This window comes from Nansenia antarctica, assembly GCF_963989245.1.
Source record: "Nansenia antarctica genome assembly, chromosome: 1".
Lineage (NCBI taxonomy): Eukaryota > Metazoa > Chordata > Actinopteri > Argentiniformes > Microstomatidae > Nansenia > Nansenia antarctica.
The window spans coordinates 85,978,440-86,002,772 of NC_137674.1; the positions used below are offsets into that span (position 1 = coordinate 85,978,440).

General features: G+C 44.5%; 1 protein-coding gene across 2 annotated transcripts in view; it reads right to left on the bottom strand.

Moving 5' to 3' along the window:
- The window catches only part of yap1 (Yes1 associated transcriptional regulator), a gene marked incomplete at its 5' end in the record, with an annotated part of 49,070 nt that extends 38,229 nt beyond the window's left edge, over window positions 1–10,841 (bottom strand). For both annotated transcript variants that reach the window (XM_080535135.1, XM_080535134.1), the window contains 2 exons: window positions 9,361–9,599; window positions 10,638–10,841. In XM_080535135.1, the coding sequence (XP_080391261.1) occupies window positions 9,361–9,599; window positions 10,638–10,841 (443 nt within the window). The remainder of the gene's footprint in view (window positions 1–9,360; window positions 9,600–10,637) is intronic.
- Window positions 10,842–24,333: the final 13,492 nt, after the last annotated feature.

Consider the following 24,333-nt stretch of genomic DNA (forward strand, 5'->3'; position numbering starts at 1 on the left):
GCTCAGTTTGTCTATTTTTGGACGGCGGCTCACATGAGTCCCCCCCCCCCCCCCACAGGCCTGTTGTCTGAATAAAGCCCACTGTTCCTCTGCCTCGTCGGCGACAAAGGCAGGGAGGGAGGGAGGGAGGGAGGGCAGGAGTAGGGGTGGGACGATTAGAAAATGTCATGTCACGATTATCGTGGGCAAAATAATCGCGATCCACGATATTATCGCGAGAATTTAAAAAAAAAAAAAAAAAAAAAACTTTTTTTTTTGAATGCCAATAAAACACACTGTAATCACTTTAACTTAGATTTTGTTGTATTTTTATTGAATCATGTTAATAACATTAACATCATTTTAAAAACATCTTGACAAAAATAAAAATCTTTAATAAAATCTTAAATAAGGTAATGATAAATTATAAGGTATCACTGCATAAATAAAGGAAAAAAATACTGTCAAACAAAACTTGAACACTGACACTTTTCTGTCATCAAACTGAGTGCTAGCCTTGTGGCTTAGAGACTTGAAAGCTTCAAGATAGGTTAAAGTGCAAAAATGTCAACATGTTCACTTTTTCTGCCTTTAGCTGTGCTCGGAGAGGTGTGAGTATGTGCCCACTGGCACTAAACACTCTCTCTGAAGGAACACTAGTTGCAGGTATGCATAGAAGCCTGCGTGCAACCCTGGAAAGGTGAGGCAATGGACACGGGGCCGATGCAGCCATAGTGAGAAGGCTAGCATACGTTAGTGACTGACTGACAAGGCTGACTTGACAGTCACGTTACCCATGCAGGCTGAACAATCGCGCGAGACAAATTTCTGTGAGGATATTCGCGCGCGGCTCATGTGAGAAATCTCAATTATATTACTATTTATTTATAACATACGATTATGACATCCTCCCTCTCGCCAGTTTGGGGCAACATAGACTTCTCCCCTGGTGCCACGGATAGGGGTTTCAAGCGGTGGGACAGCAAAGGGATGGTTACTATCGGACATTTATATGATACGGAAATACTACTTTCATTTGACCAATTATGTAAGAAATATGACCTACCACGAAATGAGTTTTTCAGATACCTTCAGATACGAAGTTTTTTAAATAGCCAAAAAGACACTGGCCTCTGTCACCAACCCTCTCCGCTGGAGGAGATAGTCTCTGCTGGAAAGACGAGAGGCATTCTGGGGCTTGGGTATAGAGCACTTTCGAAATATGATAAAGGCAAACCTGCATTTACGCCCAAAGACTGGAATAATGACCTGAACATTAATACTGATGAAGCAACTTGGTCACTAATATGGCAATCGGCAAACGACATCTCAATCTGTAATAGGACGAAGGAAACGCAATTTAGACTACTACAACGTTTGCAGATTACTCCCCAACTTAGACATAAAATGGATCATAACAAATCGGAAATGTGTACAAAGTGTATTACCGAGGTTGGGAGCTTTGTTCATTGTGTTTGGACTTGTAGATATATAGATGATTACTGGAAAGGTATAGTGGATAAAATTAATCTTATTATAGATGTTACATTGGATAAGGACCCCATGTGTCTATTGTTTGGGTTGCCAGACAAACAACTTAAAAGTATGCATTCCAAAAGACTTCTGTGTATCCTCACTTTTTGTGCAAGGAAAAATATATTGCTGAAATGGATAGACTGCAAACCGCCTACAATAGCTGGATGGCACAAGGTAATTTTTGATATGATTCCTATGGAATATCTGACATAGGTCTAAGTGTAAGATAAAGACATTCTATAAGATTTGGTCTCCGTTCTTAGATTAAATTGATAAAAAAAAAAAAAAAAAAAAAAAAAAAAAAAAAACGATTATGACGATTATTCAACTAATTAAAATTCTCCACGATAAAGTTATCGCGGGTGTTTTTATCGCGATTAACGATAAACACGATAATCGTCCCATCCCTAGGCAGGAGAAGAGCTTCTTCTCTTGGCCGCTGTTCCAGGGAGCTCCACATGGCTGCCGTTTAACTCCGCTTGACACGCAGCCAGCGTCGGCGCAACAGCATCGGCGTCATGGCTCCATTCATGCTAAAACGGAAACTGTCTTTCGCAGCCTGTGGGACATCAGCGACCGCAGTGATGTGAGTCACCACCAGGCTGTTTGAGTTCAGCTGGATCACATAACTCGGGGGTCCGATAAAGGGTTTCCTGAACCACTCGTGAAGTTAGAATTATAAGGTTCTATCTCCGTTTTTGGTAAAAATGTTGTTCATTAGGTGTTTATTAATGCCTGTGTGGTGTTATCTTTTTAAATGTTGAAATTTTTGAGTTAGTAATTCATAAAATACAAAGGTTCCATCTCACAAAACATAATGGAATGTAAAACCTTTGACACGCGATATCTCTACCCTAAATGGAGATAGAACCTTATCATTCTAAGCTCACGCACTCGTACTGAACTGGTGAACACACTAGATGTGTGTGCTAGGAGGTGCAGATGAATGAAGGTGGGTAAAAGGTGTTTGTCCCCGTTTCTAAACGAGCTGACGTGGCTCTACCGTGGTCACTTCCAACCTCAGATGAAGTGTCTGCAGTTTGATCTGCGGCCGAGAGAGAGGATGTTTTCTGGGGGGGGGCACACTTAGACACAAGCTCACGACAGTCCTTATTACTTAATGACATTCAGCCTGAGTGTGCACTCACTTCGATCAAGCACTCTTAATAATGCAGATATTATAATAGGGCTGCAACTAACGATTATTTTGATAATCGATTAATCTGCCGATTATTTGTTCGATTGGATAGAGAAAAAAAGCGGGGAAAAAAGATTTATTTTGCAAATTTTATTTTATGTTTTCTAAATCAGCCAGGCCTATACATATACATGTGAAAAATGAATAAGTATTAATAAAAAATAGAAAAAAAAGCGGGGGAAAAAGATTTATTTTGCTAATTTTATTTTATGTTTTCTAAATCAGCCAGGCCTATACATATACATGTGCAAAATGAATAAGTATTAATAACAAATAAAAAATAATATAAATAAAAAAGGCTTTGCTACATCAAATAGGTTTAACAACAGGCCATGGACTATGGCGGTAGATTGTTTCAATAAAGTAGTTGAACTCTAGCTCAATACATGCATTGTTTTAGGTAATAACTTTGCTTAATGTAAAGGTCAGTAACCCAAAGTGCAATATAGGCTACAGACAAGACACTAATGTTTTTATATAACAGATATGCTCCAAAACAATGCAATGTGTCCTCTCACTCCATACAATAGGCTAGGCGACAGTCAGTGCCTCACTCTAACTCACGGGTAGCTTGGTAGGCTACCACTAGCTAGCCTTTAGCTTATCACCTCTGCTCTACCACTGACGTTAGCCAGCTAGCTAAATACACTTGTCATGCAATATTGAATTCATGAATGCGAGCAAACACTCACTGGCTATCGCATAACATTACAGTCATTTAGCTGATGCTTCGCCAGAACTCACACTAACGCATTTGCATGGAGAGCAGGAGACCATGGAAGGGCTGAGCCCAGCAGGACTTATATAATAAAACAATAGGAAGTTAGCTGTAACCCTCCTCTATAGAAACATAGTTAGTGTAACCCTCCTCTATAGAAACATAGTTAGTGTAACCCTCCTCTATAGAAACATAGTTACTGCTCTGGTTCTCAGCACAGCTACGCAGACTACAGCTGGACGAGCAGCGTAGTGACAGTCAGCTAGCGGCAGCAGCAAGCTAACTACTAGCATGTCCAGACAGCAGACAGCTTCACTCTCAAGGCTTTTGAGTAGCATGATTTAAATGTAGCCGCCGCGCCGGTGTAGGTACCGGATTTTCCCACTTTTCCGGTTCCGGTCATAGGTTCTGCCCTTTCCGGCGATAGGTAGCGCTATGATTCGCTATGATTCGCGATGCCTACACCGGCCGCAAGACAGCGTGGCGTGCGTCAACAGGAAGTAGGTTTGTTATGGAAACAAAACCCGACCAACAAAAAAAAAAAAAAACGAATCGATAATGGCATTCGTCGCCAACGAATTTCATTATCGATTTTTATCGATTTCATCGATTCGTTGTTGCAGCCCTATATTATAATGCACATCTTTTAACATATTCATACCCTTTCCCAAGCAAACAAATAGGCCTGTATAATTCCAGTATTAACTAAATGTCTCCATTTTGACAATCCCAGACAACAGAAACATTATGTGCAGGACTAAGATCCTCAATATCACGGAGGAAGTCATCAAGACTAAAGTGAAATTGAGGAAGTTGTTGACCAACCACATCAACTTCCTGTGGGAGAGCTGACCACAAACATTGTTGAAGTTATCAACAAACAGAAAGAATAATAATAAATCTCTAATCAATCTCCTCACTGCTTCAGACAAAAGAGGGATGAGGGACGGAGCAGGCAAGGTTCAGACTGTATGGCTCTTGTGTGTGCATTCAAGTGCTTGGTGTGTGTGTGTGTGTGTGTGTGTGTGTGTGTGTGTGTGTGTGTGTGTGTGTTCATATCTAAGAAGTCCCCCCCAAAAATGCACATTGTAACATTTTCACAGCGGACTTCAATTCTTTGTTTTACCTTTTCATGAACCAGGAACAAACTATTTTCTATGGTTCTATGAACTGATACTTTCTCTCTGCAGTTAAATCAAACATCCTCATAGTCTGGGAGTGCTTTCTGAGTGAGTAGCTTTCTCTCTCTCTCTCTCCTCCCCCCAACCTCCTCCCAGTACAATTTCAGGGAAAACTGCCCCAAATGACCCAGATGTTCTCCAGATGTGCTACGTTCAAACATCTGGTTCTGAAAGCTTTCTTTTTATCCCAGTCAATTTGCGGGTCATCATGTTTGTCCAGACGAAGCCGGTCAGAAAGTCACGCATTTCAGAAAAGTGACTTCATTTGTGCAAAAATAAGATCCAAAACAATTTTCACAACTAAAAGACCAAACTAACTAACTCTAACTGAGGATGTGTTCTCACTAGAACATTTGCTTCATTTGGAATCGGGAGTTTAGGATAAAATTCGCTTTGCTCTGCGTCGTTTGGAGCTGTGAGAACGCGCATTCGAAGTCGCTCCCGGAGCAAACAACCAACGCATGCTCCGCTTGAAAAGGGTGCTTTCGCTCCGATTAGAAACGGCGCGTCGAGGCTGTCCATAGGAAAACAACAGCGCATGCGTGTTGATCTGGATAAGAGCGGGATGAACGGGCAATTTTCTATTTTTCTGACCAATCAACTACCACGTCTGTTGCTTCGATTGCGTATGTTACTTCGTTTACATGAAGGGCTGTGAGAACGCAAATCAGAGAAATTATTTATGCAACAATGTTGCAATCTCCTAAACTCCTAAATTTCGTTGTTTGGTACCTGTACTGTAGCAATGACAAATAAAGTCCATTCCATTCCATTCCATTCCATTCCATTCCAATCTCATCTACTTGCTCCTGGTCATGATTCGGATTTTCATGTGAGAACATGACCTAACTCTAACTAAAACTAAACTAGACATTTAACACCCTTGTGTTGGGCTAGGGTTTGTGGTGTCAATGGACTAAAACTTTTTCCTGTTCGGTAAAGTACGGAAGCGCATACTGTAACAAAGAAAAGGCTACGACTGGAGAACTTTGCTGTGTAATTGAACATATGAACATAACATTATAGCTAGCAATTTTATTTATTAACTATGGAAACATATATGTACTCTATGTAAGTACTCAAAATGATTCCCCAACAAAAACATTGCCACTTTAAAAAATTACAGCTTCTGTTGTACCTCTCCCCACAGTGATCCGCAACGCCCCCCCCCCCCGCCCCCGGACACCTTCAAGGCCCCTACCCTGGACACCTTCAACGCCCCCACCCTGGACACCTTCAACGCCCCCACCCTGGACACCTTCAACGCCCCCCCCCCCCCTGGACACCTTCAACGCCCCCACCCCCTGGACACCTTCAACGCCCCCACCCTGGACACCTTCAACGCCCCACCCCCCCCCCCTGGACACCTTCAACGCCCCCACCCTGGAATCCTTCAACGCTCCCACCCTGGACACCTTCAACACCCCCACCCTGGACACCTTCAACGCCCCCCCCCCTGGACACCTTCAACGCCCCCACTCTGGACACCTTCAACGGCCCCACCCTGGACACCTTCAACGGCCCCACCCTGGACACCTTCAACGCCCCCACCCTGGACACCTTCAATGCCCCCACCCTGGACTCCTTCAACACCCCCACCCTGGACACCTTCAACGGCCCAACCCTGGACACCTTCGATGCCCCTACCCTGGACACCTTCGACGCCCCCACCCTGGACACCTTCGACGCCCCCACCCTGGACACCTTCGACGCCCCCACCCTGGACACCTTCGACGCCCCCACCCTGGACACCTTCGACGCCCCCACCCTGGACACCTTCAATGCCCCCACCCTGGACACCTTCAATGCCCCCACCCTGGACACCTTCAATGCCCCCACCCTGGACACCTTCAATGCCCCCACCCTGGACACCTTCAACGCCCCCACCTTGGTCACCTTCAAATCAGCCCTCAAAACTCATCTGTTCACCAAGGCCTTTTCCCCCTAGTCTAGTTGTCACTGTCGCTGTCCTTTTGTTTTCCTTGTTTTCCTCTGTTTCTGTTCTGTCTGTAAAACCTGTAAAGCGTCCTTAAATACTAGTTTATCTACCTGGTACAACCACTACATACTAGTTTATCTACCTGGTACAACCACTACATACTAGTTTATCTACCTGGTCCCAGCCGGGGGGGGGGGGGGGGGGGGGGTACAGAGGACCACTCAGGGGGAGGGGGGGGTACAGAGGACCACTCGGGGGGGGACAGAGGACCACTCAGGGGGGGGACAGAGGACCAGGGGGGGTACAGGGGACCAGTCTGGCCGGGGGGGGGGGGGGACAGAGGACCAGGGGGGGAGAGGACCAGTCGGCGGGGGGGGGGGGGGGGGGGGAGAGGACCAGGGGGGGTTAGAGAGGACCATTGTGTCCTGTAACCTGAGCCCCAGGAACAGACCGTCTCTGCAGGGTTAATGGCAGCAGAGGTCAGAGGAGATAATGGCCTGGCTGCAATTTGTGTATTGCCGTTGCAGCTATGAGTTCCAGTGGCAGACCACTCTTGTCTAGTCTATTACCTCTGCTGACCGTTGGCAGTTTCCTTCAGCGTGCAGCTTTAAGCCAAAGCAACTGAGCAAAGCAACTGACACTTGGACATCAGACTAGTAGACAGGTTTGATTAAAGAGGCCGTATAGTTAAAAAAAAAAAAAAAGTTTTCTGGTGTTTTTTTACTAGCAGTCACTAGCAGTGCACACAGTGAAAAGTGCTGTGGAAAAACAAATGCGGCAAAACTGATAACTGAAGTGGGAAAAGTTGTTTGAACTAGCACGGTGTTGAATTGTTTCAGCTAGAGAAACAACCTGTTCTATAACTTAGTAGAGTTGCTAACAATTGTACAAAGCTAGCTCAGGAACTCATTCAAAAATGTAATGGCGTCCAACTTCTAACAGAAATACAGCATGAGTCGACATAATGCTGTAGGATACTGAAGCATTGGTAAACGTTACAGCGAGCTGCATAACCCAGGAATGAACCACTCAACATGAACCATCAATAAACAGGGTTCCTACAAGTTTCACTTTCAACAAGTCAAATTTAAGACCTTTTTACACCTTTTTAGACCTCTTTAAATATAATGTTAGACCTATTCGCGACACCATAACATAGCTTTTTGTCATCCTTGAGGTGATGAAATTAGGGATTTCACTGCCATACAGACAAAAAAGGAAGCGAATTGGCTTTTCTGGGGTTCCAGCTTAATTAATATCCGCGTAAATAGATGTGGTCGGACTGATTTCCTTGCAGGATCTCATTTTTAAGACCTAGCACCTCATTTTTAGACCGAATAACTGACATTTGAGACCTTTTTAGGCCTTGTAAATTGGATTGCTGGATTTTACGCTTTAAGGCTTTTTAAGACCAGTGCGGGAACCCTGCATAAAGAAAGTTTAGCAGCCCCGCGGTGGTGTAGCGGTCTACGCACTGGCCGCTAGTGCATGCTGCCCACCGGGGCCGGGGTTCGTATCCCGGCTCGCCAGATCCAGATATGGCCGAGGCACACGGGAAGCGGCATATTGGCCGGCCGCTTCCGAGGGCGGTATAGGAGTATTTCTGGACTAGGATCCGTCGCGCAACACCGCCCCCTGGGCGCCGGAATAACGGTACTGGGCTCGAGGAGCCAGTCAGCCTAGTCTGCCTGGCGGCCTCCCCTGGGACTGCCGGACACGGGGTCGTGCGGCGGATCCTATGCAATAGGCAGGGGATAATTGGATGCTACGTTGGGTTAAATTGGCTACCAAATTGGGTGAAAAAGGGATAAAAAAAATCTGAAAAACAAATTTAAAAAAAAAAAAAAAAAAAGTTTAGCAACATGCCCAGTCAATCCCGCCAGTCTACCGGCTTGAGAGACTGTGGTTAGAAAGGTTTACTTTCGACCTTTTTAATTGTAAACAATTAAAGTAGGTAACCTAACATCTACCCAGTAATGATTTGATATGGAAAAATAACATATTGTTAAATATAATAATGTAGTAAAACGATGTTACATTGGCTACATAGTTAGCCTATATTGGTTACAAACCCACTTGATGAAGACATTACCGTATATGGGTAAAGGAAAGTGTCCATTACTGGGTGAACATTAGCTATCAAAATACAGAAAAAACATGAAAAAAGTTCCAACCTCAGCTAAAAAAGGACATAAGCGCTAAGTAGTGACGACCACACTGTCACATAGAACACTATCTACCTACCTACCTACCTATATCTACCTACCTATCTACCCTACCTACCTACATCTATCTACCTACAGTATCTATCTATCTACCTACCCTACCCACCTACCTATCTATCTACCTTACCCACCTACCCACCTACCTATCTACCTACCTACCCTACCCACCTACCTATCCATCTACCTACCCTACCTACCCACCCCACCCTACCCTACCTACCCTACCCACCTACCCACCTACCTACCCTATCGACCTACCCACCCTACCCTACCCACCTATCTATCTACCCACCTACCTACCCACCTACCTACCCTATCGACCTACCCACCCTACCCTACCCACCTATCTATCTACCTACCTATCTACCTACCCTACCAACCTACCCTACCCTACCCTACCCACCTACCTACCTACCCTACCGACCTACCTACCCACCCACCCACCCACCTACCTACCTACCTATCTACATATCTATCTACCTACCCACCCACCCACCTACCTACCTACCCATCTATCTATCTATATCTATCTATGAATAAATGTAAAGCAGACAAGTAGGTTAGGCGGTGACAAGCAGACTTACTTGAGGAAGTAGCGCTGTCCTGAGGGAGTCTTGGCCATCTCCCACCCCGGGGGCAGCGGCATGTCATCTGGGATCTCGTAGGAGGACTGGCGGAGGTGCTGGGGGGGGGGGCCGGCGGGGACCATGCCAGACAGGGCCCCTGGGGACACCGCCCCCCCCAGCTGAAGGGAGGCAGGGGAGGAGTGGGCGCGGACATGCTGGGGGGTGAGAGCACCAGCCGTGCCTGCGTCTGTGCTGGCCTGGGCAGGGGGGGGAGAGACAGAGGATAGGACAGGAGAGAGAGGAGTCAGGGAAGTGATTCACTAAAGAGCATTAGTCAGACTCTCATCTGATCATCAACGCCAGCTCTCTGACTGACTGACTGACTGACTGAACAATAGTGGGAAAACTAATAAAAGAATGAAAGTGGAAGTTCCCACTTCAAAGACAATTAGGCCTAGGTTACAAATACATGTCAGTCTTCTATAGAGAGTCATATGTTGCTTGTCGTAAATAAGCGTTTAGTTCATTACCTTTATGAAACAGACATAAAGGATCCTATGTTTTGCAGTCAGACTACAGGGGCAGGGGTGGAAAGGGAACAAGTCTGCAGCGAATCTCTGAAAACAACAAGTATGGAAGTCGTGCCACCGGGTTTACTACACTCACGAAACATCTGAAACTAAAGGCGAAAAATACGAGCTTCAACCACACACTTTATTCAACTCACTCCTATGAAGTGGCTACATTGTATAACAATACGCATTGCATTACATTACATTACCGAGAATGAAAGTTGAACTTTTAATGAGGAGCCCTAGGGCTCCAAGCAAAAATGAAGAACTTGTGTAGATATAGGCCTAGTTCAATGAAGTAGACTACTAAACGTAGTTAGTTGTTTCTGTAAGGGTAGACCTGCACAAACACTGCAAAATAGGCCTCCAACTTTAGGCTCTAGCTTTAAATGATGTGTTGTGAAACATTTCTGAACATTTCTGATCATTGCATGAACAGTAGGCCAAACAAACCAATGCAACTTTGGCTGAAGCGGTGAGAAGTTATTCAACAACACCAATGCTGTTTTTATCTCGATTGACTCAAACTCTGTTCTCTGACAAACATCTTTAGTTTTTGGGATCTCTACTATCCCTGTAGGCCTGACTGTGATATGCACCTTAGGGTAGACACACGGGCCTGTGGAGGCCTACACAATCACACACAGGCCTGGTCTGGGGAAAAAGTTGGGAAATGTAGTCGGGACATAGTCAGTTGGGGGTGGAGAGGGATGGTGGTCTTACTTGTCTGGAGTGAGATTTGGGTTCAGGCGGTTTAAAGAAGGAGTCTGGCAGCTTCCTCATCCTCATGGGTACGGAGGGGGGGAGGATGGTGTTTTTCGGGTTCATAACAGCGTTGAAAAGCGCCTCCAGGTCGGTCTCTGAGTCGCCCCGTACATGGACGATCTGGTGGCCGGCTGGGGGGTTGTTGTGCTGGCTCGGATCCATTTTTTTTTTTTTAATCCCAAAAAGAATATTAAATAATATGCCCAAGAAAAAAGAAAAATATATAATAATAATAATAATAATAACAACAGGTCAGAATCAATCCAAAGTTGAAAAGAGTGGGTCCACCGAACTGGAAATCTCGATAGCAATCATCCAAAGTTAATCCAAGTCACTGCGTAAAAGTAAAACAAAATAAAAACTGCAGAAAATGAAGTTTGGATGAAGTTTGGAGTTGTTTCTCCAGCAGGAGCCTGTTAGCTGTCCGAGTCTGCTGAAAGTGGACACTTCTGTCTGCAGTTTCCAAAGGACTCACTGGGAAACTTAACAACGCGCATATCTACCAAACTGTGTCCGTAACTTTCCAAAAGAGAAAAAACAGAGACACAAGTTCACACCTTTACCTGGATAAATCCAAACAACCAACCGGTTAAATCTGTACAACAACTGTATCCAACCAAGAGCGCAAAAGAAAAAAACGCATTGCAAATCACTGCTCTCTCACTGTTGTAAAAAAGTTTTCCTCAACTTCTGGGCAGGACCATCAGCCTGGATGACTCATGTGTCTCTGCCTACAGGCGGGGCTTGGGGTGGGGTTCGTAAACGCGCTCTGAGCGCGCCGGAGCGCACACTGGGTTCAACGCCATAAAGGGACCAAGTCATTTGATTGGACAAGAGGCCATTCCATGAGTGCTGATCAAATTTCCAGAGCGAATTTACGAACGCAGCCCCCTTGTGTGTCATTAATTGGGACATGGAGAACCTTTAAAGCGACCACCTCTGCTTCTCCTATGGGGAGCAAACCTTGTCTTGCCCAAAAAATAACGCTGCGAAACCTGACCGTTATTAGTATAAATATGGAAGGGGTTTACTTAGAACATGTTTCTTCAATGCCGTTGGAAAATCAACTATAAGCTGATATCATATTCAGTTAATATGATTTGTCTTTGGCTATTTGCTTCAGCAACTGGATCAAATTGCAAAAAAATTAACAAAACATTACTGGAACACAAACTTGCACTAACTTATCATGTTTTTTGTTTTTTGTTTTTTAGATATGTGCGTTCTATCACCCATTATCCTTACATTTGACACAAAATCGTCCATGGGTTTGAGAAAGGCGCTATCCAAATCTAAGATATTATTATTAATATTATTAAAATCGATTTATGATTTACACAAAATCACATCAGGATAAGCTAGTATGAGGCTATTTTGCTGTTTTTCTGTGTAGGAGGAGGCAGGCTAATTTACAAGACGTGCCAACTAGTGGTCTTTGTGTGTAAGTAGCAGCTTCCCATACTAAAGACTATGGTCATTTGACCCCCGAGGCGGCTCTTATAGTAGGTAACATAGACACGGCTGTTCAAGTGTTTAAGATTTCCCCCACGGCTCCAGGGTCGTCGTGGAGACCACCCACTTAGCAGATTGGGGGCAGATTTGGTCACCGTCTCCACCTGGTTTCAAGTTTTCCAACAACTGTATTTTTCATACCCATATAGAGTGTTGCAACTAGGTACCGAATACAGACGAGGATATATGAGGGCATCAGCGAAATGAGAAAAGAAAATTGTGTTTATGTTTAAAAAAATCAAACATTTGTAGTTGTTTGCTGTTTAACGGCCATTTCTTATTTCTTAAGTAGCCGATGAGAAAATACTCTGAGATATTTGGTAACTAAATATATTAGACTACATCACTCCAAGTGTTGTTGGTTAGTTTATTCATAGTTTTACATTTGGGCATGGGAGCATCTTTGTTCTCCATCTTTGTAGGCTACTTAAGTAGGTCAGGTAAACAATGAACACACAGACACATAGTGTCTCTCTCTCACACACACACACACACACACACACACACACACACACACACACACACACACACACACACACACACACACAAATGGACTGCACTTATATAGCGCCTTTATCCAACGCGCTTTACAACGGCCTCTCATTCACCCGTTCACACACACATTCACACACCAATGGCGGCAAGCTGCCATGCAAGGCGCCGGCCGGCCGGCCCCGAACCGCGGATCTGCCAACCTTGCGATCATTAGACGGCGGCTCTACCTCCTGAGACACAGCCGCTCCTGAGACACAGACCTTTAGCTGGGCACTCCAGTAACCAGGGCACAGACACATAGTGTCTCTCTCACACACACACACACACCACTACAAATGAAAACACTATTCGTTATGCAGACATCGACATGAGATCAATATGAATGCTTATAATGATTGCCTATGAAGACAAATGGGAAGAGATATTCAAATGGTAAATGGACTGCACTTATATAGCGCCTTATATAGCAATTTGAGGGTTCAGCCCAAGGACACCTCGGCATGTGGCCAGCCGGGAAATCGAACCACTGACCTTGCGATCATTAGCTGCCGGCTCTACCTCCTGAGCCACAGCCGCCCCTGTATGATGTGATAGGGCCTTTTCAGCCGCAGCCCCGGCGCTCTGGAACGCTCTCCCCAACCACATCAGACAGGCCAACACTCTCCCAACACTTAAACAGGCCCTCAAAACCCACCTCTTCAAGCTCGCCTTCACCAGTTAACCCTCTCCCCCTCCCCTTCCCATGTGTCCCCAGCACTACCATCATTAGGCCCCTATACTTTCTTTTATTTATTTTTTGTGTCTTTTTATTATTACTACTCGATCTTTTCAGTTTGTAAAGCGTCTTTGAGTGTCTAGAAAAGCGCTATATAAGTCTAATGTATTATTATTATTATTATTATTATTATTATTATTATTACAGTTCTCGTCTCCAAAGGAGCCTAAAAAGCACACACGTATAAAAGAAAAAGAAAAAAACACTGTCAAGGATAACACAAGAAAGGCTGATTTCCATTGTGGTCCTTTGATGTTAAAAGATGTAGAAATACAGTTATCGACTCAGTGATGTCTTGATAACATTGTTATCCAGGTGTTCTACAGGCCAGGGGGTCATTCCACTAAAGGTGGATCAGTTTAGCTGCGCTATAAATAAATGCGGCGCTCAGGCAACTCGAGATTGGAATTCAAGCCTCAGGTGATTCCTCGAACGAGGATCAGCCTTGTGTCATCAGTGTTCACAGAAGACAGGCTTACAAATCTTCGATATGGGCGCGTGCACGCAGACATAAAAAGCCCTGAAGTGTCGATCTGTCGAAATGAAGATACTCCACTCTGCAGGGGTACTACATTTGCGCAGCATTCCGAATTATTGATTTTTATGAAGACGGAAAATAAGATGTAAAATAGTGCAATACTGCCGCAATTAACAAGGCGAGGGAAATGGTTTGGCAAGAAATTGCTGACCGATTAAATGCGTAGGTCATACTAGCCCCAGTTATTGTTATATGTTCATATTTTAATAAATGAATATTACTACTGTGGTGATATCCGCAGCAGGCTACAAACCGTCATATCGCCACAATGGCCTAGTGGTATTGACTGCTGCCATAGGATTTATTCGTCATTTTATATCAGTGGTTCGAATCCCTCTTCAGACGCACTTTTTACTGCATTTCGTTGTCTGAATCTAATCTAAAATCTCATCTAAAAAAGTATTGTAGGCTATAAAATTATGGTGCAGGCTAATTTACAAGAACTGACACGATTACAATGGTGTTTGAAACCTTTGCATGAAATCTTCGGTTAAATGTAAAAAATAAATAAAAATGAATGGCTTAGTCAAGTCTCGAACTCGCAACCTTTGGAACTCGAGTCCGCAGCCTTAACCACTACGCCAGCCAGACCGCTGTGATGACGGCAATGCAAGTTGAGACAATTACTTTTTTTTTTACACTCTTTTCTTTATTGATCTATCGATCTATCTATCACACTTTCAAAATATCAAGTTATCTATCACACAATCAAACTATCTATCGATCGATCACACTTTCAAAATATCAAATTATCTATCTATCACACAGTCAAACTATCTAATCAAACTATCTAATCTATCTATCTCATGTGAAGTGGGAACTAATATTTCCTAAAAGACACATGAGGAACTTTCGTTCAGGGTTTAGTTTCCGCCTGTGAGCCTTTTTTGACGCACGGATGACTATAGCCTGTGTTTTAGCCTGGTCGGGACCAGGCTAATTATATCTGACTCAGAAGGAGCTCAACCAAGCAGCGAATTATTTGAGCCACATTGATGGCACCGAACGCAAGCTAACATTTTCGAGGCTTAGAACTTTATCGAGGCTTAGAACTTTATCGAGCTTTGTGGAATAGGGCCCAGGTGTCAGAAAGCCAGGGGTGTCAGAAGGCCAGGTGTCAGCGTGGAGGAGATACTGTGTCTCAGGTGACTCTGGAGGCTGCTACAGGTAACTACACCTGGAGGACTAGTTTGTCTGCACTTCTTGTGTGCTGCACGCCAACCCAGTCAGCAGTGGTTTAGAGCTGACATGTGTCCCTGTCCTCGAATAGCTCCAGTGATCAACTCTTCTCTTTTTAAGACATATTTAAACACCGTTACACTGTTATACATAAATGCCACTTGTCTTGCAGAGGTTTTCTGACTGCTGCAGGCAGAGAAATGTCCCAGAAACCGGTTTGACAGGTGAGCAGCGCGGAAAGGAAAAAAAACAACAACAACGTTTCGGCACGTTTTCAAAGAGCCAAATTCTTGAGATGTGCTCGGGTCTCCTCCGCCTCCTGAGACAAGTCAGGGCAGGCCGGCTGGAGGCGGAGCTCAACATGTTGTAGCTGGAAGGACTAGAGATGTTTACATCACTGATGCATTTTTTTTTTTTAATACATATTTTTACCAGTGTGCCAGTTTTCAACTTTCAACTTTCAAGTTTGTATTGTTACATTACACACAAGTGTAAGAGAGTAACATTCTTAGGTTATCAGGCTTATCCAGTATTTCTGCTAAGGATTTGAAAACAATGGTCAGAATATATTACTGGTTAGAATAGGTTACTGACTAAACTGGCACTAGAGACGTATTGGTTGAGAATATAAGCAAACCTGTTAGTGGGGATAGTGGAGCAGATAAGCTCTGATATGTATAACAATTGTGCATTTTATGACTAAAGCATGACATTTTGTCCAGTGTTTCTATAGACTGTAAACTTCATTTTTAGACGTGGAGCCACTTCAGATTTGACCTCTGGTGTCAGGTAGACACGAAACAAATGTCACTAATTTAGAGTAAAATATTTCTGCAAATCATTCTAGAATTGTACTGTGCAATCTAGAACTTCCATTAACTGCAATGTATAATGTCTGCTTGAGTGCATTATGACATCTAATGGAATATTTAGAATGTAAAGTATTCTTGCTAGAATTGATTTACGAATGTACTATGTTATAAGAATGTTGCATACATTCTAAATATTCCATTTGATGTCATAATGCACTCAAGTTTACAGTCTATAGAAACACTGGACAAAATGTCATGCTTTAGTCATAAAATGCACAATTCTTATATATATCAGCCTAACTAGGAGGAAGGTTTGACGACCACAGCGTTTTCTGTAGTTCTTCATTACAGAATCTGCTGTTCCAAGAGCTACAACACACAATCAAAACCTGAATATTACATAAACATATTATGTTTACTTTGTAATAAAAGGTTCTCACCTTAACTACCAGGACGTGAAGTTCACACGACACCAAGAGTACAGGCTGAGGTAAACCCAGATTGATAGGTTAGTCAGAAGGGTCAGAGTGGAAACCCTTTGGCAGAGTTTGACCTCCTGACCTTGTTTGGGACAGAGGAGTCTGGAGAACAAGTGAGGCGTAATCTCACTTAACTGCCGTCAGAGGAAAGCAAACCTACCGACTACTATGGGATCTAGAGCCTTCAGCCGTTCAGCTCCCCGCCTCTGGAACTCTCTGCCACCTAACATACGCAATATTGACACTCTCACCACTTTCAAATCCAGTCTTAAAACACACCTTTTCACAATGGCTTACTTGGTTTGATCTCCTGTATTTTGTTACATCTGATTTGGCTGTTTTTTATCTAATTTTGCTTTGTTGATTTTAATGTTTTGATAAGTGGTGTCTTGTAAGGTGTCCTTGAGAGCCTTGAAAGGCTCCCATAAATAAAATGTATTATTATTATTACCTACATGTCATCATATGAACTGTTTCCTGTTCACAGAGGTTTTAATTGGTTGACTGGTGAAGCCCAGAGAATTATAGAGCTAGCATCAGCTAGCATCAGCTAGCATCAGCTAGCATCAGCTAGCATCAGCTAGCATCAGCTAGCATCAGCTAGCATCAGCTAGCATTAGCTAGCATCAGCTAGCATCAGCTAGCATCAGATAGCATCACCTCCAGCAGAAAGAAAGAAACACATAAACTATTTATTATACTTGAGGGATTTTTATTAATTTAATTGTTAAGATTATCTTACACATTGCCACACTTTCACTATACAATATTATGTATTGTATTGTAAATGTTGTACAGGCCAGGGCAACATTTTTGGAAATAGAAATATCAATCTTTTACAAAAATAATCTATATATCAATCAAATACACACAGAGAAGACATCTGCTGAAAAGCTTTGGGTGATTTCAATAACCGCTTCCTAAAAAGTATTAAATATCCTTCCAAAAACATTGTGTTGTCAGCATGAAAAAGCACAAGGTAACACTTCAAATCCACAGTGCGTTGTTTACCTAAAGCGTGAGTTAAGCCTGGTACACACATACAGATTTTCTAAATCTCAACAGATCAGATCAGAGAGACCCCGCACATGAAGATAACAAATTATGGATTGAACAGTTTTGATCGTATCTTGTAGGATAATCTTTAGAGCCATCCAATAATCGGGCATTTGCTGTCCTTGGTCGGAAGGGGGAAAATCAGTATAGAAAATCTATAAAGATTATCTTTATGTGTGTACCAGGCTTTACACTATACTAAGTCATTAAGACACGTAGCTTTTCAATCACACTGCAACAGGATAAAGCAGTTGTTGTTTTTACTGTTACACAAGTGTTGAAACCAAATGTTTTTTTATTCCATTTGTGTAATAACTCTGCTATTAAAATACAAATGCAAAGCAGTTACTTATCTCCTGTGTAACAACATGTTCACGTACAGTGCTCCATTTAGCCAGTGCAGTGTTGCTACACACATTTAAGGGTTCAACTTCACGTAAAGTGTATCTCAATCTGAAATGCAGGAGTTACACCACAGCACGGTGAGTCAGGTACATGAAACCATAACCCTGGACAGAGAGAGGACAGGGACACACACACTGTATACACACACACACACACACACACACACACACATACACACACACACACACATACACACATACACACACACACACAGACACAGACACAGACACAGACACACACACACACACACACGCCTGTCCTGCATGGATGCTACAACATGAGAGAGGGTTTTGAAGTAAATCCACTACAATTATTGGGAGTGTTACAGTCCTGCTTCACACAAGCACCACGTATGTGAGCTGTGATACTCGGATCCATAACATCATTATTATGTAAGAGCTTCTGATTGTGAGCACCAGTGTCACTTAGTCTTTGGTGTTTAGATGAAGATGCACACCAGTTCTAGTCACACCAAGTCACCTCCATTTTTCTTAGTTCCAGTCCAGTTCCAGTTGATGAAAACTGAAAACATTCCAGTGCAGTCTCAGTCCACAAAAACCCCAAAACATTTTAGTCTAGCCGTAGTCAGCGACGAAAACTTGACTAAAATGTTTTGGAGTTTTTGTGGACTGAAACTGCACTGGAACATTTTCAGTTTTCATCAACTGGAACTGGACAAATGGAGGTGACTTGGTGTGTGACTCGAACTGGTGTGCATCTTCATCTAAACACCAAAGACTTAAGTGACTAAGAAAGCCTGCCAAAATTAACACTGGTGAGCAGCATTAGCGAACGTGTGAAATATCAGTTTAAAAACATATTTACAATCCTGGTTTTAGGATCTCTTGATCCCAGCAGAGCACGGCGGTGGTGTTGGAAGCTTCAGAGGGTTATAACATGCTTGTTATGCTTGTTATAACAGCGGTGGTGAGTGTAATAATGCACAGGCAGATGTGAAGAAGGGGGAAGTATTGACTGTCGGTTCAGAATCTCCTCTGAGTTCGAGGGCGACTATCACCTGAGAGGGTACAGTACTTGTGGTGGGCTGCAGACATCCCCTCCCCGGCCTGGGACAGAGAGAGGACAGAAAGAGGAGAGGGAGAGGGACAGAGAGAGGACAGAGAGAGAGAGACAGAGAGAGGACAGAGACAGAGAGAGGACAGAGAGAGGGACAGAGAGAGGACAGAGAGAGAGACAGAGAGAGGACAGAGAGAGGGACAGAGAGAGGACAGAGAGAGGATAGAGAGAGGACAGGGAGAGAACAGGCAGAGGATAGGGAGAGGGACAGAGAGAGGGACAGAGAGAGAGGACAGGGAGAGGGACATAGAGAGGACAGATAGAGAGACAGAGAGAGGATAGAGAGAGGACAGGGAGAGGGCAGAGAGAGGGACAGGGAGAGGGACAGAGAGAGGACAGAGAGAGGACAGAGAAAGGATAGGGAGAGGGACAGAGAGAGGACAGAGAGAGGATAGAGAGAGGACAGAGAGGGGACAGAGAGAGGACAGAGAGAGGGACAGAGAGAGGACAGAGAGAGGACAGAGAGAGGACAGAGAGAGGGACAGAGAGAGGACAGAGAGAGGACAGGGAGAGGACAGAGAGAGGACAGAGAGAGGACAGAGAGAGGGACAGAGAGAGGGACAGAGAGAGGACAGAGAGAGGACAGGGAGAGGACAGAGAGAGGACAGAGAGAGGGACAGAGAGAGGGACAGAGAGAGGACAGAGAGAGGACAGGGAGAGGACAGAGAGAGGACAGGGAGAGGACAGAGAGAGGGACAGAGAGAGGGACAGAGAGAGGGACAGAGAGAGGACAGAGAGAGGACAGAGAGAGGACAGAGAGAGGACAGAGAGAGGATAGGGAGAGGATAGAGAGAGGACAGAGAGAGGACAGAGAGAGGGACAGAGAGAGGGACAGAGAGAGGACAGAGAGAGGGACAGAGAGAGGACAGAGAGAGGACAGAGAGAGGACAGAGAGAGGATAGAGAGAGGACAGAGAGAGGACAGAGAGAGGGACAGAGAGAGGGACAGAGAGAGAGGACAGAGAGAGGGACAGAGAGAGGACAGAGAGAGGACAGGGAGAGGACAGAGAGGGGACAGAGAGAGGACAGAGAGAGGACAGGGAGGGGACAGAGAGAGGACAGAGAGAGGACAGGGAGGGGACAGAGAGAGAGGACAGAGAGAGGGACAGAGAGAGGGACAGAGAGAGGACAGAGCGAGGACAGGGAGAGGGACAGAGAGAGAGACAGAGAGAGGACAGGGTCAAGTTAAACCATGTCAGATACAGTCTGAATGCTCATTCTTTTCATTTAGGAAACAGCAGGAATGTTCTACAGGCCAGTGAATTTTGGAATACTCACAAACGGCACCACCTCCCCGTGCAGAACACCTTCAGCAGCAGCGTTGCCTCCCATGACCTCCTGTACATCTGCAAAGCACCAGCGAGCCATAAATGGTTAAACCTGCAAACCTGATCTTGATGGGAGTTCCTAAGTTTTTGTGCAAGGCATGGCAAGTTTATTTGTATAGCGCATTTCATACAACAGGGGCAATTCAAAGTGCTTTACAGGCATTATTATTCTTACTTACAATCAAAACATTTGACTAAGGAAGTGAATCATCAATTCACCAGTTCTAGCAGGAGGCGTAATCTTGCTCAGGCCAGGGGCCACTGGCAGTCGTTGTGAAAAAGTTTTTAGATTTTTATATTATAGATTTTTATATTATATGGAGAGACAGTACAAGGGGGGCAGTAGAAGTCTTATGGGACACAGTAAAGGGGAAAAGCAGGTGTCTCAGGAGACGCATTGCTGGGGGGGGGCATTGAGTAAAAGCACTCACAGTGCAGGCGGTGCTGGGGGGGGACATTGAGTAAAAGCACTCACAGTGCAGGCGGTGGTTGAGCCGGTCCAGGGAGAGCTGGACTCTGTTCTCCTCCAGGGAGAGCTGGCTGGTGCCATGCTGCTGCCTGCGCTGCAGCAGGAGGGTGGGGGGGGGAGGCCTCTGTGTTTGCCCTGTCTCCATAGCAGCCACCGTATCAGAGTCTGCCAGCTGAGCCTGGGCCGCACACTCAGAGCCTGAGGACAGAGTCGACACGCTAACACGCTAACACTTAGAGCCTGAGGACAGAGTCAACACGCTAACACGCTAACACTCAAAGCCTGAGGACAGAGTCGACACGCTGACACGCTGACATGCTAACACGCTAACATGCTAACGGCAGCACACTCAGAGCCTGAGGACAGAGTCAACACGCTAACACCAGTGGCGTAGCGGACGGGCCCGCAAGCGACGCACCGCGGGGGGCCCCCTAACATTGGTTGCTAGCACCCCCTCTCATTGCTCTCACTTGTTTGTACCTTTTGCTAAGTCAAGCATTGGTGTTTCCTCCAGGATTTTTCACATTAGTGGCGGAGTGTTCTTTTTTCGTGCGCGTAGCGTATGCAACACGCACTGGCGCTCAATACAAAGACGTAATTTCACAGAAAAATAGAGGGTGGCAACATAAAAAAAAAAATGCCCTGTTTACCCGTACCTCCGCCGTTCTGTTCGTGGTGATTTGGGAGGCAATAGATTATTTTTGCCCCGCGCATATTGCCCTGTAATTAGACCACACGACCACAGCTCCGTTGTGTCTCTTATTGTCCAAATGTTCCCTGAATTTTAGCTGCATGTTTTTCCAGCATGTAAATCCGTTGTCAATAAAAATTCGACTCCCCTTCTTTCCCCCTGCCAATACTGTGTCGTTTGTGACATTTACCAACGTTTATGCTATCAATAGTTCGAAGCTAGCGTTAGATGCGAGGCTGCTCGGGAACATTATTTGTTTCACAAAATAGCCTGATTTAGTTGACCATGAACATCAGAGACATACATTACGAATGTTCATTTAAAATACTCTATAGTGAGCACTGGTATAAGAACATGAACCTGAGAACAGCAGTAAATGCAAGAACCCAAGGTCGTCGCTGATGATGTTGCATTTTCGATTAGGATATGCTTACAGGATTAAAGGGACGGGCGACGGGCGAAGAGAGAGGGAAGGGATTTCCAGAAATCCAAATGTCCCGCTAAATTCGGACCAATCACAAAACTGTTTTGCAAGCGCGTTGCCGACGAGGTTAATTGCAACATTGTAACATATTGTAACTTACTACATCCTAAATCGGAACGAAATGTAGGTCTGAAAGCGGCCTAAACTAGCTTCAATCAGATTTTTTTCTGTTCTCCGGTCATAAAGTGGACTGAATCAATTAGTGGCAGAGAAAATGTATTCGTGGCGACCCGGCACGAATAAATGCATATAGAGGAAACACTGTCGGACTCTAAAAAACGCAAGTTTTTTTTAACCTCCGTTGCGAAAGGGCCCCCGCCGCCACCTTGCCACTGGCTAACACAATAACACTCAGAGCCTGAGAACAGTCAGCACGCTAACACGCTAACGACAGCACTCAAATGTAGTCTGACACGAACACACACACACACTTCACACGCACACACACTTAACATACACACACACGCACATGCACCCACTTTACACGCACAGACTTTACACACACTTTACACACACACAGACACAGACACACACACACATACACTTTAGACACACCTTCACCCTCACACACACACACACACACACACACACACACTTTACACACACACACACACACACACACACCCTCACACACACTTTACACACACCCACGCACACACACACTTTACATTCACCCTCACACACACACACTTTACACACACCCTCACAGACACACACACACACACACACACACACACACACACTTTACATGCACACACACACACACACACACACACACCTTCATGGTGACGTATCAGGTCATATCTACCTGGGAACGGTGTCATCTGGACCGCGGGCTGGAGAAAACAAAACATCACACAGATAAAGACGTTAGAATTATAAGGTTCTATCTCAATTTTTGTCAAAATTGAGTTTTTTACATAATCTGACCATTAGGTGTTTATTGATGCCTGTGTGGTGTTATTTTTAAAATGTTGACATTTTTTAGTTAGTAATTCATAAAATACAAAGGTTCCATCCAGGGCTGGACTGGGACAAAAATTAGGCCCTGCCATGTGGCTCAGACCGGCCCAACACAATCGGTCCGACACCGCCGATCAACATGCTGGCAGTCTGTTGAATATACCATTTGTAAAAAACCCTATGTAGCTCAAGCCCCTCTTGCCTATCACCTTCACCACATCCACAAAACACTCCAAAACCTGGCGTTTCTTTCTTACTTGCTGCCTATGAGCAGACATCTGACTGCCAGCAAACTTGCTCTGGATATCTCCTTTTCTACTTCTTAGAAAATAGGCTTCAGCACACTTTCGGTGTGTAGCACTCTTTTCATGCTCCTCCACATTCTGTTGCGCACGTCTCCATCCTGTCATTCCAGTAATACATTTTCTGGGGTCAGTGCTATTGCCAAATGTCATACAGACACAACAAAACAATGTATGCTGTTCTTCGCAATATGTGAGCCACTTCCTACTGGTGCCATCTGCACATGTGAAATACTTTTGTGCCGCTGTATTTTTGGTTCTCTGCTGAGGGTGGTAATCTAAAAAGTGATCTAGCATGGAAGGCTCAGGACAGGCAAAGTAATTGAAGTCCTGAACGTGGCACTCTGTTTCCTCTGTTTCCTCTTTTTCTCTCTCCTTTTCCTCTCTTTCCCTGACACTCTGCTTTTCTGGGGAGGGCAGCAGCAGCTCAACCTGGTTCAACAAGACATGGACAGAGAAGTAAACTAACTGGTTGTCAAAATCAGCAAAGTTCTGGCTTCTTTTACACACAGGCTGCATGATTGCATTATGTTACACCAGAAGCCCAGTCATTTCAAATGGAAGGTTGCAAGACAACATTATTGGGTTGCAGACTGCATGAGTTTTATTTCTCCATGCAATAAAAAGCATTCATTAGTTCTGAACTAGGCTAGTGTAGATATTTTCAAATAAAAAGTATTATTAACACCCATTGTTGGTATTGCATTTATGTCAGTGACAGTGATACCTCAACTTGCTAGCTAGCAACAAAATAGAAAGTCACAAAATGCAGAACACCCCCATCTAACGTTAGCTATAGAGTCCACAGCCAAGCAGCACTAACGTTACACCACGAGAGAGATCACTGTGTGTGCATGAATTCCAGCCAAGTCCTGGTGAAGCGCAATGCAATCATGCTGCCTGTACGGGTTAGCATAAGTCATAAGACATTCTCTGCTGCTGCTCCCTTAATCTGGACAATGCAAGCGACTTACATAACTTTGCTTTTGTAAAACCAAGTAACAACATTGCTTACCTCTCTAGCTGTGTCCTCTGTCTCCTCCTCAATTGCTAACGGCACATCAGTGCTACTGCTAACGTTAGTTAGCGG